Source organism: Harmonia axyridis, chromosome 5 (assembly GCF_914767665.1).
Source record: "Harmonia axyridis chromosome 5, icHarAxyr1.1, whole genome shotgun sequence".
Lineage (NCBI taxonomy): Eukaryota > Metazoa > Arthropoda > Insecta > Coleoptera > Coccinellidae > Harmonia > Harmonia axyridis.
In genome coordinates this window covers 3,563,634-3,579,862 of record NC_059505.1, presented here as the reverse complement: position 1 = coordinate 3,579,862, position 16,229 = coordinate 3,563,634, and the positions used below count along the sequence as shown (strand labels likewise).

At 36.6% G+C, this 16,229-nt stretch overlaps 1 protein-coding gene across 1 annotated transcript in view; it reads right to left on the bottom strand.

Annotated features, from left to right (window-relative positions):
• Positions 1–16,229, bottom strand: part of LOC123680162 (BMP-binding endothelial regulator protein-like) — an 89,577-nt gene that overhangs the window by 2,264 nt on the left and 71,084 nt on the right. Inside the window, exons 4-6 of the mRNA XM_045617929.1 lie at positions 8,516–8,624; positions 7,785–7,961; positions 283–719 (exon numbers count right to left, since the gene is read on the bottom strand). Coding sequence (XP_045473885.1) covers positions 283–719; positions 7,785–7,961; positions 8,516–8,624 — 723 coding nt within the window. The remainder of the gene's footprint in view (positions 1–282; positions 720–7,784; positions 7,962–8,515; positions 8,625–16,229) is intronic.

The following is a 16,229-nucleotide window of genomic DNA, read 5'->3' as shown; positions in this document are numbered from 1 at the left end:
TCTGTTGAAGATGAATCTTCATTTAAAAAAAGCGGTTTAATGAAGGGTTTTTCAATAAGGAGTTCCACGTTTGATAGCCCGCTATCTGAAGCTGTGATTTTTTGACATTTGACAAGTGACACCTAGGTTATTACTAAAAAATGAATAATTGAATCTTCAACAAACACAGAAATTGTTAGAATTACCAACAAAATTGTGAAATTTTTACAGTCACTGTTCGTAAAACTAAAGCAGTTTTGGGTCGTCCCATGTTTAGAGTTTATACATAATTTTTTCACTTGCCTCATAAATTTTTCCCTGGTAGAAGCACTGACTCCTGAATTCTTCCGGCTCTGCGCACACCTTGCAACAACTGCCGGGCACAGACCTCTGCAATTCAGGAGAACATTCCAGAACTGGACAGGAGTTCCGTTTGCAGACAGATGTTTGATCTATGCAACTGCAATTAGTACATCGATCAGTGTTGAACATGAGTCCATCTTTGATAAATAAACTTTGCAGAAGGCAGGAGTTCTTTACTTTCATCAACGACCTGGTACCTTGACACCTTGGGCAGCATTCTCCGTGGGGATGGATCTGATAGTGCTTGGTGCACTGGAGTACCGGACAGGCTTTTTTGGTGCAGAGCATTCCTCGATCTGTACATCTGCATTTTACACAGGGGTCGTCGGCTGTGACGTCTCTATCGTCCGTAGCTGTTTGTCCATTTATTTTGCATTCTGAAAGAAACAGTTATTACTTTAGGTATTTTACAGAGACAAGGCGCATATTTGAGTATAAAGTTGAAAGTTTTGCAGGAATTCTATTTGAACGTAATGAGTGGTAAAATTATTATTGGATCTTCAGAAAAGTGTTGAAAGCTTCAAAAATAAGGACATTAACTCCCAATTTCAAGAAGATTCATTAAAATTTGATGCCGCATTGAAATTTCAATGTTTTCTAAATCTGAAAGCAAATTGAATATACTCACAAAGAAACTGCAACAACCAAAAGGAGCTGTTTAAATTTTAATTTTTTCTTTAGTGAAACATAGGTGGTAAAGCAAGGAGTAAATTATTGTATTTGGAGAAAAAATCGGTTTCTTCATATAACAAATTTTTGTTATTTAAAAATTGTAGTCGTATGTTGCAAGTTTTTTAAATTTTACAACAAACCAGCTGTTCGAGGAGATCCAAAGTCGATTTTCAGCTGTTAAAATGCCAAGAGCACGTGCACTCTGAATTTATCGCCAGCTAAGTGAATTTGAAAGAGGTCAAATTATTATCAACGAGAAGCGGGGTTGTCATTCCGAGAAATCGCTAACCGTACGAACAGAAATCCAACTACTGTTATGAGATGTTGTCAAGCATGGTTTGATAATGCCCAAAATCGAAGAAGAGTAGGCACCGGATGTCGATGGAGCACAAATGAAGTTCAAAATCGACGTCTTAGACTTATGGCCATTAGAGACCGATTTGCGACAACTCGATCTTTGGCTGATAAGTGGTTAGGAGAACAAGGTCATCCTGTAACTGTACGAACGGTTTACCGCCGGATAAAGTCTTTTAGACTGCAACCTTATCGACCTCATCTTGTGTTACCTCTGACGGTTGAGCATCACTGGCAACGAACACAGTGGTGCAGAGAACGTCAACATTGGAATGTGGAATGGCATCAGGTCATCTTTTCTGATGAATATCGATTCTCCTCGGGAGCACATGATGGCCCAAAAAGGGTTAGACGACGTCGGGGAGAAAGACGTGAACCTCAGTTCGATGTTGAGCGTCATGTACACCGGACAGTAGGCGTTATGGTAAGGAGTGCTATTGCACATGCAAGTAGGTCACCTTTAGTCATTATTCGAGGTAACATGACAGCGCTGCGTTACCTTCAAGAAAAATTGGAGCCATATGTTCTCCCTTACCTTTACCGGCTCGAGAATCCAATATTTCAGCAAGATAATGCCATACATCATGTTGCCAGAGTTAGTTTAAACTTTTTCGAAGCGTGATCTTTTGACATGGCCGCCCAGATCCCCCGATCTTTCGCCAATAGAGCATGTTTGGCACATCATGGGTAGAAGGCCTGGAAATTTACCCCAACCCTCACAGACTTTGGTGGCTCTGTGACATGAAATATAGGAAGCTTGGGATAGTATCCCCAAGAAGAAATACACCATCTTATTGCACCAATGGCGAGACGTTGTGGGAGTGTATAGATAATCGCGGTGGACAAACACATTATTAAAAAATGTTTTGAAAAGAATTGTAAACCCTTCATTTTATTTTCCAAATTTCAATCATTTACTCCTTTTACTCATATATGTTTTACCAAAAAAAAATTTTAATTTAAACAGCTCCTTCTTGGTGTTGCAGTTTCTTTGTCAGTTAGTATACTTTTAAAATGGAGTACTTCAAATTTTCGTGCTCATTTTAATAGTTCGAATGACGACTGCATGACGTCGTTGAAAGCAATTATTTTATACATATGTGATATTATGTGTTCTGTATCTGTGTCGATTATGTCGTACGCTACAAGGTCCATCCTCTGAACCAAATGGCCGTTATGCCAAGAGATTTTTATAATATCTAATCGTTCCTCATCATGTTGCAATAACATTATTTCTACTAGTCAGCGAAATTTCCGAATCGGACAGAAGTAGATTAAGATCAGTAAAAATGACTTGGGGCAAGCAAGATAAAATTTATCATTCAATTTTTTCCATATAGATCAATTCAGAAGCTATGTCTCTGACCTTAGCCTCATTTTGGCAAATATACTATTTCATATTTATAATCTCGAGTGCAAAATCTAACAGCTTTGACACCTCATCTGATAAAATTGATTAATTAATATTAGGAAAATACAGCATCGATATCTTCTCGAACGTATAAGGTATATAGGTGGTCCGATAATGTCTCTTTTGAGGCTATTTACATTTGACAACTTTAAAGTAAAAATTATGACATAACTGAAAATGGAACGATACATGCTTCAATAATGCGATGAATTGGTTAAAATTCACTATAAAAATTATTAAAATTTTATAAAAACGCAAAACAAAAGCACTTTTGGGCTTTCGTGAAGATCCTTCTAGGCCGGCAATAGTGGAACTGGTGGAAAAATTTGAGCGTTTTAGACAAGTTAGTGATGTGGAGAATCGAAACCGTGTGCGTTGGTACGGTTTTTAGGCTGGTCATGTGATTGGACTGTACTTATTCGAAAATGAGGCTGGGAGTGGATAGTGCTACCGTACTATGATTAATATTTTTATGGCCGGAATTGTAATATATTGATAAAGACGATGTTTATTTTCAACAAGACGGCGCTATGCGCCACACAAGCAATGAAACAATTGCCATATTGCAAGGAAAGTTTCTCGGCCGTTTTATTTCTCGAAGAGATGATCCCAATTGGCCACCGAGATCTCGTAATTTAAAACCTTTACACTTTATTATTTGATGCCATGTGAGAGATGAGGTCAATGCTTCAAAATCGATACAAAAATTTTGGAAGACATACAGCAAATGTGCGAATTGGTCATGGAAAATTCCATGAAAATTTTGCAATAAAACTGGAGTTATTTTATATGTAATGACTTTTGTGATCTAGCTATTTTTTGACTCTCCAAATTAAAATCTAATAAGGCCCAGTTTCACCAAATGTTTTAATCTTGACTTGGCTCTTAAGTGAGGCCTTAGATCACGATTAATGTAATGTAGCGTTTCACCACACTCCAAAGCACCATTAAATCGACCAATCGCGATTTAGCACTAATCGGCCATTTTTGGAGGATTATAACCTTTCAAGTTGAGATTAATAATTATTTATCAGTATGGAAATCTTGTCTATGTAATTATTTTTCCGGAAATTTCTAATTTTTGGGTCAATTTTATCAAAATATGACTATATGTATAGGCTCAATATTTCCCATTTAAAATACACGTAAACTTTGTTTTTGTGTTTTATGAAATTTATTGCAAAGAATAATTTATTGATATGTTTGATTGAAATATTATTCAAGAAGCAGTAAAACTTGTTGATAAAAATAAATAAGTTAATAAAATTACTTATATAGTTTTTTTCCAGAATGTGTGGTTTTGTGAAATGGGATAATTTCTTTTTAACTTCTGCAAGTTTCCGACATTTCGAAGCACATCACTCGACATTTTCGGCAAAAATTAACTTTGTTTTTTGTTTACAAGATGACAAATGTTTTGAAATGTTATGAGTTATGAATGAATGACACCTGACACCTAGCGCCAATGGTGGTCATCACTGCTAATACGATACAGAACACTATATAACTTTTTGTTCACAACGTTGCCAAATGGTTTGACTATTTAATCGCGATTTGGTTAATCGCGATCATCTTCGGACGGGTTGATGCATGGTGAAACAGAAAACACTGTTAAGCCTGCTTTAGTAACAAGCGGAGTTTAATCAATCTGGGATCAAGTGCTGTTTGGTGAAACTGGGCCTAAAAGATATGGTGACAACCATATTCTTCTTCTTTCTTACAATAAAATAAACATCCATCGATTTCTCTTAAAATATACTCTTTTTTTTCCAATATCAAAATGAAATCTCTTATAGAAAAATCCTTTATGATCAGAACTCCTCATCTAGATATACTAACCGACAACAATTTACGACATCTCATTTTTTACTTACAGGGGTGCAATTGGCTCATGAATAACGATCGTTCAAAAGCACCGGACATCAACTCAACGATTCTTCTCGTATCTTTTTTTTTGGCATACGTGGCAGGTACTTCAATGAGACATAAAGAATTGAATGCTGGCGGCTTGATAGTTTATCTCGATTCGATCAACTTTGTACTGGTATTTTATGTAAGAGTCACTTGTCGCTATTACTCATATCTTGATTTCAGGACCAGCTGTAGATCCATTAGGAGTTAAATCAACGGTATAAAATAATCATTAAATCTAGCTTTCCGATGAGGAATGTGCGTTGTGCAGGTGTATGGAGCGCGAGCCAATTTCAACGGCCTTCATCTATAAAATACAAGACATTGGTCGTAAATTAGGCAAGTTAAATAATCTTATTTGGATACAAAAACCAGTCCAATTCGCTCTTTCTTTAAAGGTCCAAACGTTCGCTGTTGTCGAGCGATAAGAACATCTTATAATAATGTCGAAATCTGAATGGGATATTGGTCAAAACAAACAGAAAAGGCGAAAAGATGTAACACTATTTCGAAAAGAGTTTTTTTTTCAACACCTTAGAGAGTTTTCCAACAAGACGTTTCATTTTGATATTGAAAAAGTATCTACGTTTCGCGGGAAATGAATGAATGTTTATTTCTTTGTAAATAACCTTTTCATGAAATTTGCTCATTTGGGGCTGCATGTTCTCGATAACTTCACGAATTCCATCTTCACCTTCTTGAATCGATTGTGAAGTATTGGTATTGACCTCACAGTAATAAATATAGATAGATGGAGCATATGCCATTCTCAGTAAGCAAATTTTGTCCTCAACATGAACTATCAAATTTGACATGAAGCGCGCGGCTATTAAAACATATCAGTGATACGATATTGCACTCAATTCTTGAGTTTCTCCACAAAGAATGCACTTCTCATGTCCCATAGTAAATCAACGTATTATATTAACTCAAAATATACTAAATATATCAGAAATTCAGAAAACTAACTTCAAGCGCGCCAAACGACGTGAAACAACCGATGACACTAGGAGAGCAAAAGTTGCCAAACCTTGGATTTCAACAGGTAGATACAGAAAATAATAAATATTCTGCTTATTGTGAATTCGATAATTAGGAAAAATATCGGATTCCAAATATTCACATTTGCATATTTAATTCGGAATCACTCAAATAAATATATATCATTCAATATGATACATTCAGAATGATATAGTAAAATTGTGGATTTGAAAATATATCACAATCCGACAACGTAATCTAACCATGTTGGGGACATGTAAAAATTGCGTTTACTTTCTCTATCTATGTTTATTACTCTATGGCATAGACTTCATCTGTCACGTGGCTACAAGATGTTAAAACACAAAATCTTGGAGGCCAATTGTGATTACTCTTCGAGAAAAAAACACGACCAGCAAACTTTTCTTATGAAATGGTGATTATTTCAAAACAACGCCAAAAAATGAAATTTTTTTAACTTCTTTTGCATGTTTTTCAATGTTCTGGCACGGAATTCTGGTGAAAACCTCAGATTCAGATTTAGCACCAATTAAAAATATATAAAATCGAAGTCTTAACTAACCCGAAACTTTCCTGTGAAAAACATATACTGACTGGACTATTTGTTGCCGTATAGAAACTACCTATAGCTGAATTTTCGAATAATTTATTTCATCCACTCAATTATGGCTACACACAAAATTCTAGTAGAATCTAATTGATACATTATGAGATATCGAAATTTTTTTTCTTCCGATGATACGATTCTCACTTTATTACTCTTGAACATTCGTTTCACTATTTTGCAGTTAATTTCAAATCGATTGGATGTAGATTTCTTCAGCTATTGAGAAAACAAATTTTTTATGAACAAAAGGGTGTTTTTTTTAGAGCTATAGAACTTTAAATTGCAATAAAACAACGATGGATTATTCGATTGACATGAATTTTAGTTATCCGCAAGATAATCTTGTGACATTACATTTCAAATATGATTTCTGGCATATGACCGCCACGGTTGGCTCGGATGTAATCCAATCTGGACGTCCAATTTTCGATGACTTTTTCCAACATTTGTGGCCGTATATCGGCAATAACACGGCGAATGTTGGCTTCCAAATGGTCGAGGGTTTGTGGCTTATCCGCATAGACCAATAACCAATAGCCCCACAGAAAGTAGTCTAGCGGTGTTAAATCACAAGATCTTGGAGGCCAATTCACAGGTCATCAAACGTGTCTTTCAATAAATCGATTGTGGCACGAACTGTGTGACATGTTGCGCCGTCTTGGTGGAACCACAGCTCCTGGACATCATGGTTGTTCAATTCAGGAATGAAAAAGTTAGTAATCATGGCTCTATACCGATCACCATTGACTATAACGTTCTGGCCATCATCGTTTTTGAAGAAGTACGGACCAATGATTCCACCAGCCCATAAAGCGCACCAAACAGTCAGTTTTTCTGGATGTAACGGTGTTTCGACATACACTTGAGGATTAGCTTCACTCCAAATGCGGCAGTTTTGTTTGTTGACGTAGCCATTCAACCAGAAGTGCGCTTCATCGCTAAACAAAATAAAATGGACGTAGTGCGCGATACGTATTCCGCACAGAACCATTATTTTTGAAATAAAATTGCACTGTTTGCAAGCGTTGTTCAGGCGTGAGTCTATGCATGATGAATTGCCAAACCAAACTGAGAATAAATCACTTGACAGCTGTTGAATCGGTCGGCATCTTGAACAGTAATACCAACTTAAAGTTATATACCTCGAAAAAAAACACCCTATACTTAAAGGATTTTACCCATTAAAGAACTTGAAAGGCATATTAGATGTGTCAGCATAAACGACTGCCAGCCGAACGGACTTAATTGATTTGGACCTCTGTTTTTTTTGTGAGTGAGTCGAACCTAATAATTTGAAATAATTCCTTGCTCGAAATAAGAAAATAACAAAAATTTGTGCAAATTTATACGCCTCTGTTCCCTAGAACAAGTCGTAAAAAAAACGAATGTGGAAGAATTGTCAGAAGATATTTTTTATTCTCATGAATGAGGAAGCTTTCGTGTGAATTCTCGAACATCCATCCCATACTTGTTTCAAAGACTCACCTGGACACGTGGGGCAACATTTTCCCTTCTCAGGAGGAATTGGATTAGAGCAAGGCGTGTAACATTGAAGATCTGATTCGGTGACGACTCCAGCTTCGCACCTCAAAGCCTTACAGGGATCTCCTGGATCTGTCCACTCTGTGTGACTTCTGTAACGAGCTCCTTTGTATACACACCCTGAAACGCAAGATAAAAACCAATTCAAAGAGAAGTAATAATTTCCGCAATTTGATATATGAGTGTCTTTCTATTCGTTCACGTGAGGTTGGTAGCATTGCCTTCGGCAATATTTCGTTATTTGAAATGTGCAACTTTCAGATGTACATGCAAAACAAATCAAAACTCTACGAATCTTTCACGGAACTGTTCAATTAAATATTATTTGTATGCTTCTCTAAAACGTAAGCAATTTCAATCAAAATCCAATAGATGGTGAAAAAAAAGGAGGAAAATCCTCAAAAACTAATAGGAAAAACTCAACAAACAACTCTATACCATGATGCCTACTATTGAGAGCTTGATACATTGATCAGCTTTATCAAGGATCTCAAAAATTCCTGAGATCATTCAATATTTCAGGAATAAGTTTATAACTATTAACAGTTTCTACAATTATTTTTTATAGTCAGTTGTTTGGGGAGGTTATCTACTCGAGAACAAAAATCCTCGGATACAAAACCTTATGATTATGTTCAAAATAGAGGAATGTAAAAGTTGAAGAGGGTTCATACCTTCACATCTCTGGCAGCATCCATCTCTCTCTTGCTCTGGAGCCACAATGAAATGACAGCCCATAATTGTTGGACAGTTATAATAATGTTTACATTCCACAAAGCCATTCTGGAAAAAAAAACTTCATTGGTATCTTCGTACAGAAACAGTGGAAATAAAAAAAAATAATAGAAAATCTGACCACATCAAATGGGAAACATGGGAAACTTTAAAAAGTAATCAAAAATATCAGATCAAATATTCAATTCGATTCGATATCAGTAGGTATAACCTACTCAACACAAATGACATAAGGAATGTCAAAAAAATAGAGTGTAGCCATTATAATTATTTAAAACTCTATATTTTCTTTTCGTTCACATTTCTTTAGTTTGCAATTTATTCAGCAGAAAGGTTGTCAAAGGATTTAGGCAACATTTAGAGGAAGTTACGTTATTGCATTCAATTCTGCCTGTTGGTTATGAAATAATGACCACCAATGAAAGTAATATATTTTCTTTATCCTGGGTATTATTCACAAATTCAATGTAACAAGTGTCAAACCTAATTTAAATCAGACAATAACCAATTGCAGTATGAGTAGATATTGGATTAGTTGTCATAAATAACCCAAACAAAAACAATCTTGGTGACAAACGGCCATGATATCAATCAAAGTAATATTATTCAAGAGTATGAAACGTTCGTAATGAGTGTAAGCTATGCAAATCATCATTTAGTGATGTAACGGTTCATCGCCAGAGGTATAATAGCGTATGTATATGTATATAACAGAGTACGCAGGTCGAAGGAAGGCCTTGCCAGAGGGCAATCAGCCTTTCTTTGTCAGTAATTCAACTTCATGCTGCCTTCCAGATGGCTGAACGCACGAAGAAGATTTGTTCTTGTTCTGTAGACGAGAAAACTGCGTCTGAGAACGGAAGGCCAATTCAGGAGCTCTGTATATCGGGGAAATTTCTCTTTGATATATATTTTCAATTGCTACAATGATTTTCCAGACATGAAACAAAGGTCGACGTTAAGTTTTTTTCCCTTACGACTCAAAAGGAAGAATGAAATATTCTATAAATAAGTTAGCATCGAAGAATTCTTATTGATTTGGAATTCGAAAAATATTCCAAACGAATCATAAATAATTTATTTAGTGAATTTGGTCTTTACTTGGTAGAATTTCATTTTTGAAGGAAATAAAACGAATTTAATTGGTACAGCAATTGTTTCGCCAACACTGTGGCTTTCTCAGGTTTTATTTACATTCCGACTGATATCAATTGTGTTAGCGAAACAATTGTTATTCATATTAAAAATTTTTGTCATTCTCTGCATTCTTCCATTTTCACAAGGTTTTCATGCTTGAGCTCATCAAGCTTAACATTTTGCGCTACGCCACTGGCAAATGAACAATAAGAAAATGTGTACATTCGTTGAGAGAGTTTCGAAAATCAAACAATGTTATTGATCTAAATTCATAGATCCTCGAATTTATAGATATGTGAGTGCATCAATTTTGAGGAATGAAATAATTTCACACGAAAGTCTGAAAAGCTTACGTCAGACGTAATGTACTGGTGATTCTAGTCCGATAACTAGATGAAGTTGCTCGTTACTGGGTAAAACCTGTCCAATGGTTTTCAGTAATACTCTTCAAATTTTGAAAAATTGTTTTCTCTTTTGTTGAGCTTTTTTCCACATAAGAGGTTTCGTTTTAAAGAGCCTGCTATCTGAGCAGCTGTCACTTTTGAAACTGTCATCTTTCGACTCTTGACAAGTAAAAACAACGCCATTACAAAAAAAGGATAAATGCTTCAGCAACGCATTGTAATTGTTAAAATTCATTACAAAAATTATGAAAATATTGTAGTTTCAGTTCGTATAACGTAAACACTTTTGAGTGTTAGTTTCCGAAGAGGTGATCACAATTGGCCACCGAGATCTTGTTATTTAACCCATTTAGACTTTTTTCTTTGTGGCCACGTCAAACATGAGGTCTATGTCAATGCTTTAGAATCGATTCAATACCTTAAGTATGGAATTCGCGAAGTTATCGAGGACGTACAAACGAAATGTGCGAATTTGTCATGGAAAATTTCATCAAAACGATATGGTGGTGCTACCGTAGCCATGGTAAGGGATTCATCAGGCCAAGTAGCTTGACATTTTAACCGACTACTTGACTTGAAAATCAAGCTCGTGCAAAATTACATACTTGAGCATGACTTGACTTGATTTTAGATATTTATTGCTTGACTTGATATCAAGCTACTTGATATAACTTGAGCTTGATATGCACGCGTCGCACGGCATATATTTCTGCAATCTCGTGCGAGCTTAGACTAAATAAGGGGATTTCTCGAGCACCAAGAGATTGAAGCATTTACCAGTGTGCCTTTATTAGTAGTTTTCTCACATTTCTATGAAAACTATTGGTAGATTGTGGTAGTTTCAGAAATATCTTTCCAAACTTGGCCAAAATAGCCAAGGATTTTTATCAACGCCAGCATCTTCAGCTCCTGTTCAAAGACAATTTTCCAGAGCTATTCTTACAGTCACAAAAACCCGCAATAGGTTAGGCTACAAATCTATATGATGCCTCATGTGTCTTAGATCCTGGATGGAAGATTATAAAATCAAACAAAGTCTGGAGGTTTCTCAATATTGAGAAACTTTGTTTTTCATTATTTTTTATTTTGGTATGATTTATAGTGATTTAATTTATGTTACTATTTCTAAAAAGTAGATTTTTTCGGTGTTTTCGCAAGGTTTCTTCTCATTTCATCATATTTTTATTGATTGAACACTTCACAATAAAACTGATGAAAATCAAGTAGCTTGATATGAAGAACTTGATAAATAAATACTTGACTTGAAGTTGAAAAACTACTACTTGACTTGAGCTTGACTTGAAATCAAGTCAAGCTCAAGCCAAGGTTGAAAATCAAACCAAGCCGTGAATCCCTTGCCTGGTGGTCATTTGGCTCATATTCTCCTCCATTGTTAATGACATACCTTTCATTGTGATGACAATGCAATAAACATCATCCATTGATTTCTCTTAAAATATACCAACAATTTTTTTAATATCAAAATAAAATTGAAATTGTTATTGGAAGAACTTCCATGAGTATCTTTCTGATCAAACTCAAGCTTGGAAATCAGCAAGGATCTAACAATGAGATGATCAAAAAGGGCAGCTTTTTCAGGGGAAAATAAAATAATTCAAACTAAAATATTGAAAATTTTCCTTGAGAAATAAGTCAAGAAATTTCCCCATTTCCCTATTCAATAACTACTATTGATTTTCGTCAAACGAATACATATGCGTTGAGAAATATACACCATTATGAAATAAAGCTAATCGATCTCAAAAGTTCACAAATAATCAAGATTCTCCTGAAACAAAATGTCAATCCCTCCTCGATTCGATTGACATATTAATGTGTGGTCAGTATGAAGTAGAACGTTAATGACAGAAAATCCAGATCATCACCGAACACACACAAATTCCCGAGCAACACTGATGCGTGCAAATTAAAAGAAAAAAAGGAGCCTTCTCCTAATGGCAGATAAATCATAAACCCATCAGCATCCTTCATCGAAGAACCCTTCAGCTATATCGATACATAGAGCTTGAATAATCAAAACGCGCGCCATTTCCTATGGGCGCAGCAACTGTAAAGCGGTTCATCAGCCTCATTACTCATTCTCTCATAAAATGAGTCGTTAACTTTTAAAAACAAAAATGTATCTGTGAGGATGTTCATTAAAGAAAATGGATTTTGATTCCTTCCAATCGATAGTGGCCGTTGGTGAGGGTAATTACAATTGAAATGGTTGTAAACAACTCCGAGGCAACTTTGATTTTATGTCGTCATTTTGGATTGGATGTGTTTGTTGGTCGTTTGACTCTTGAGCTGGAGTCCAACACAAACACATTATCAAACATATGGTCATATGCCTTAACAGGCCAATTGAAAATTCCAGGTTTACCATAGTAAACAGCAATTTTTTTGGCAAAATTCTATTATTATCAACATAGTTGCCTTCGAGGCGATACAGCAATTATAGCGATCTTCCAACTTTTCGATACCAAATTTATAAAGGGTGTTTTTTTTAGAGCTATAGAACTTTGAATTGCAATAAAACAACGATGGATTATTCGATTGACATGAATTTTATTTGTCCGCAAGATTAACTTGTGGCATTACATTTTAAATATGATTTCTGGCATATGACCGCCACGGCTGGCTCGGATGTAGTCCAATCTGGAAGTCCAATTTTCGATGACTTTTTCCAACATTTGTGGCCGTATATCTGCAATAACACAGCGAATGTTGTCTTCCAAATGGTCAAGGGTTTGTGGCTTATCCGCATAGAACAATGACTTTACATAGCCCCACAGAAAGTAGTCTAGCGGTGTTAAATCACAAGATCTTGGAGGCCAATTCACAGGTCCAAAACGTGAAATTAGGTGGTCATCAAACGTGTCTTTCAATAAATCGATTGTGGCACGAGCTGTGTGACATGTTGCGCCGTCTCGTTGGAACCACAGCTCCTGGACATCATGGTTGTTCAATTCAGGAATGAAAAAGTTAGTAATCATGGCTCTATACCGATCACCATTGACTGTAACGTTCTGGCCATCATCGTTTTTGAAGAAGTACGGACCAATGATTCTACCAGCCCATAAAGCGCACCAAACAGTCAGTTTTTCTGGATGTAACGGTGTTTCGACATACACTTGAGCATTAGCTGCACTCCAAATGCGGCAGTTTTGTTTGTTGACGTAGCCATTCAAACAGAAGTGCGCTTCATCGCTTAACAAAATAAAATGGACGTAGTGCACGATACGTATTCCGCACAGAACCATTATTTTCGAAACAAAATTGCACTATTTGCAAGCGTTGTTCAGGCGTGAGTCTATTCATGATGAATTGCCAAACCAAACTGAGAATAAATCACTTGACAGCTGTTGAATCGGTCGCCATCTTGAACAGTAATGCCAACTTAAAGTTATATACCTCGAAAAAAAAACACCTGTTACTATTGCCAGCCGAGAAGGTGCTTCACGATGACCCAAAAGTATTTTAGTTTTGCTAACTTGACTACAGAATTTTTACTATTTTTGTAGTGAATTTCAACACTTTCAATGCCTTGTGTCGTTGCATTTTTAGTATTGGCGTAGTTTGTACTTGTTAAAGTGGAAAAAGACAGCTCCAAAAGAGACAGCTGCCCACAGGAGGGCTATCAAAAAAGAAATCTCTTATTGGATAATCCTTCATAACCACCATAGTGGTAGTCTAGTCAGCTTCGGACATTTGCATACTATGTATTCGGCTGTTTCTAGCTTCTTCCCACAAAGTCTGCAGGTCTCATCTGCTGACTTACTCATGTGGTACAAAGGTATTTAAACTGACAGTGTCCTATCAGCAGTCCCACCATTACCGAAGCTCAGCTTGTAGTAGCTTCAGGAGCTTTCTGCTAAAGGTCGGTGAAAAAACCACAAATTTCTTTGCCTGAGCAAGACTGTTCTTCCATAGAGTTTTCCCATTGTCCCTCTACCATTGTTGTACCGCTGTCTTGAATTGGTATTTTCCAAGCCCACAGAAGGGCTTTCAATAAGTAAGGTGCCACTGGCCCAAAAACCGCACCGAACAGTAATGAGCTGAATATGGAGAGGCTCTTCAACAATCATTTTTGGATTTTCCGAGCCTCAAGCAACAATTCTGCTCATTAAAGTAGCTTTCGAGGTGAAAATGGACCTAATCACTGAAGATGATTTTTCTATGAAAAGACTGACCATTTTGATACATTGTAAGGAACAAATCAGCGAGAATAAGACGTTGCTGGTGATCGGCCCGATTCAGTTCTTGTGTTAACTGAACTTTAAAATCATTAAAATAACAATGTCTATGCAAAACACGTAGTTCCACAATGTTTTCTATCAGAACTATGGTTCATCTCTGTTGAACGAAGCTTAATCTCTAAAAACTAACGTTTCATTTCGTTCTATAAATTCCTGTTGAATGAAGTATTATTCAATCTTGACCTACATCCAATTTTTCTGGGAATAACCCACACCATTATTGCGTTTGCTGCAATACATCAGGCAACATATACAAGACACTCGAGCTCATTCATTATTCAACGGTCATGTTATCAAAATTACCACTTCAATATCGAAGTCAGCCATCTCGGATCCTTCCCGCTTCAAATTATCGCTCCTTCTCATTTTAAAGGTCAATAAATACAGTAGAAAGTTCCACCGTCGATGCAAACCACCTGTTAGCCTAAAAACTCTGAAGGGGCAGAACAAACATCGCGCGACCTCGCTGCAAACACTTCTGGACGTCAAAATGTCAATCAAAATCCACAGGTCCGTGTGTATGTCAACAATATAATTGTCCTCTCGAGATGCCTCGTTGAATTCAATATAATATTTATACTTTGAGTCAACAGCGTGCCTCGTTGGAGTTGCCATCTCGAAAAAAAAGTCGATATTGTTTGCATCGGATGAATGGGAGATACGACTTTCGGAAAGAATGCGGCATATTGCGCAGAGTCGGACTCACTGCGTCATTGGTCTCAAATCATTGTCGAAGGACCAGATAATGTAAGAAAAATGTTTACCGGTCAATTTCAAATGTTCGTATTGTTCTTATAGAACCTTATGCCCTCAATAAGAGAAGAAGACTCTGGTCAACGCTGTTTCCCAAGTAAAAGGGTGTTTTTAAGGGTGTTCAAAGTAGGCATAAGAAGAAGACTCTGGTCAACGCTTCCCAAGTTGAAGGGTGTTTTGAAGGATGTTTAAAGTAGGCATAGCAATAAAATCTACAAATATGATACCTATTACATAGGCTCACAACTTTGCTTCCGACGTTTTTTCTTCCGAAATTCAAAGATTAATTGTAAAAAACTGGTTATAAAAGAAAAATTCGTTACACATGATCTCCCAGGCATAAAACCATGCAGCTTATAAAGGGTGTTTTTTCAGAGCTATAGAACTTTAAATTGCAATAAAACAACGATGGATTATTCGATTGACATAAACTTCATTTATCCGCAAGATAATATTACATTAGCAATTACATTTCAAATATGATTTCTGGCATATGACCGCCACGGCTGGCTCGGATGTAGTCCAATCTGGACGTCCAAATTTCGATGACTTTTTCCAACATTTGTGGCCGTATATCGGCAATAACACGGCGAATGTTGTCTCTCAAATGGTCAAGGGTTTGTGGCTTATCCGCATAGACCAATGACTTTACATAGCCCCACAGAAAGTAGTCTAGCGGTGTTAAATCACAAGATCTTGGAGGCCAATTCACAGGTCCAAAACGTGAAATTAGGCGGTCACCAAACGTGTCTTTCAATAAATCGATTATGGCACGAGCTGTGTGACATGTTGCGCCGTCTTGTTGAAACCACAGCTGCTAGACATCATAGTTGTTCAATTCAGGAATGAAAAAGTTAGTAATCATGGCTCTATACCGATCACCATTGACTGGCCATCATCGTTTTTGAAGAAGTACGGACCAATGATACCCCCAGCCCATAAAGCGCACCAAACAGTCAGTTTTTCTGGATGTAACGGTGTTTCGACATACACTTGAGGATTAGCTTCGCTCTAAATGCGGCAGTTTTGTTTCTTGACGTAGCCATTCAATCAGAAGTGCGCTTCATCGCTAAACAAAATAAAATGGACGTAGTGCG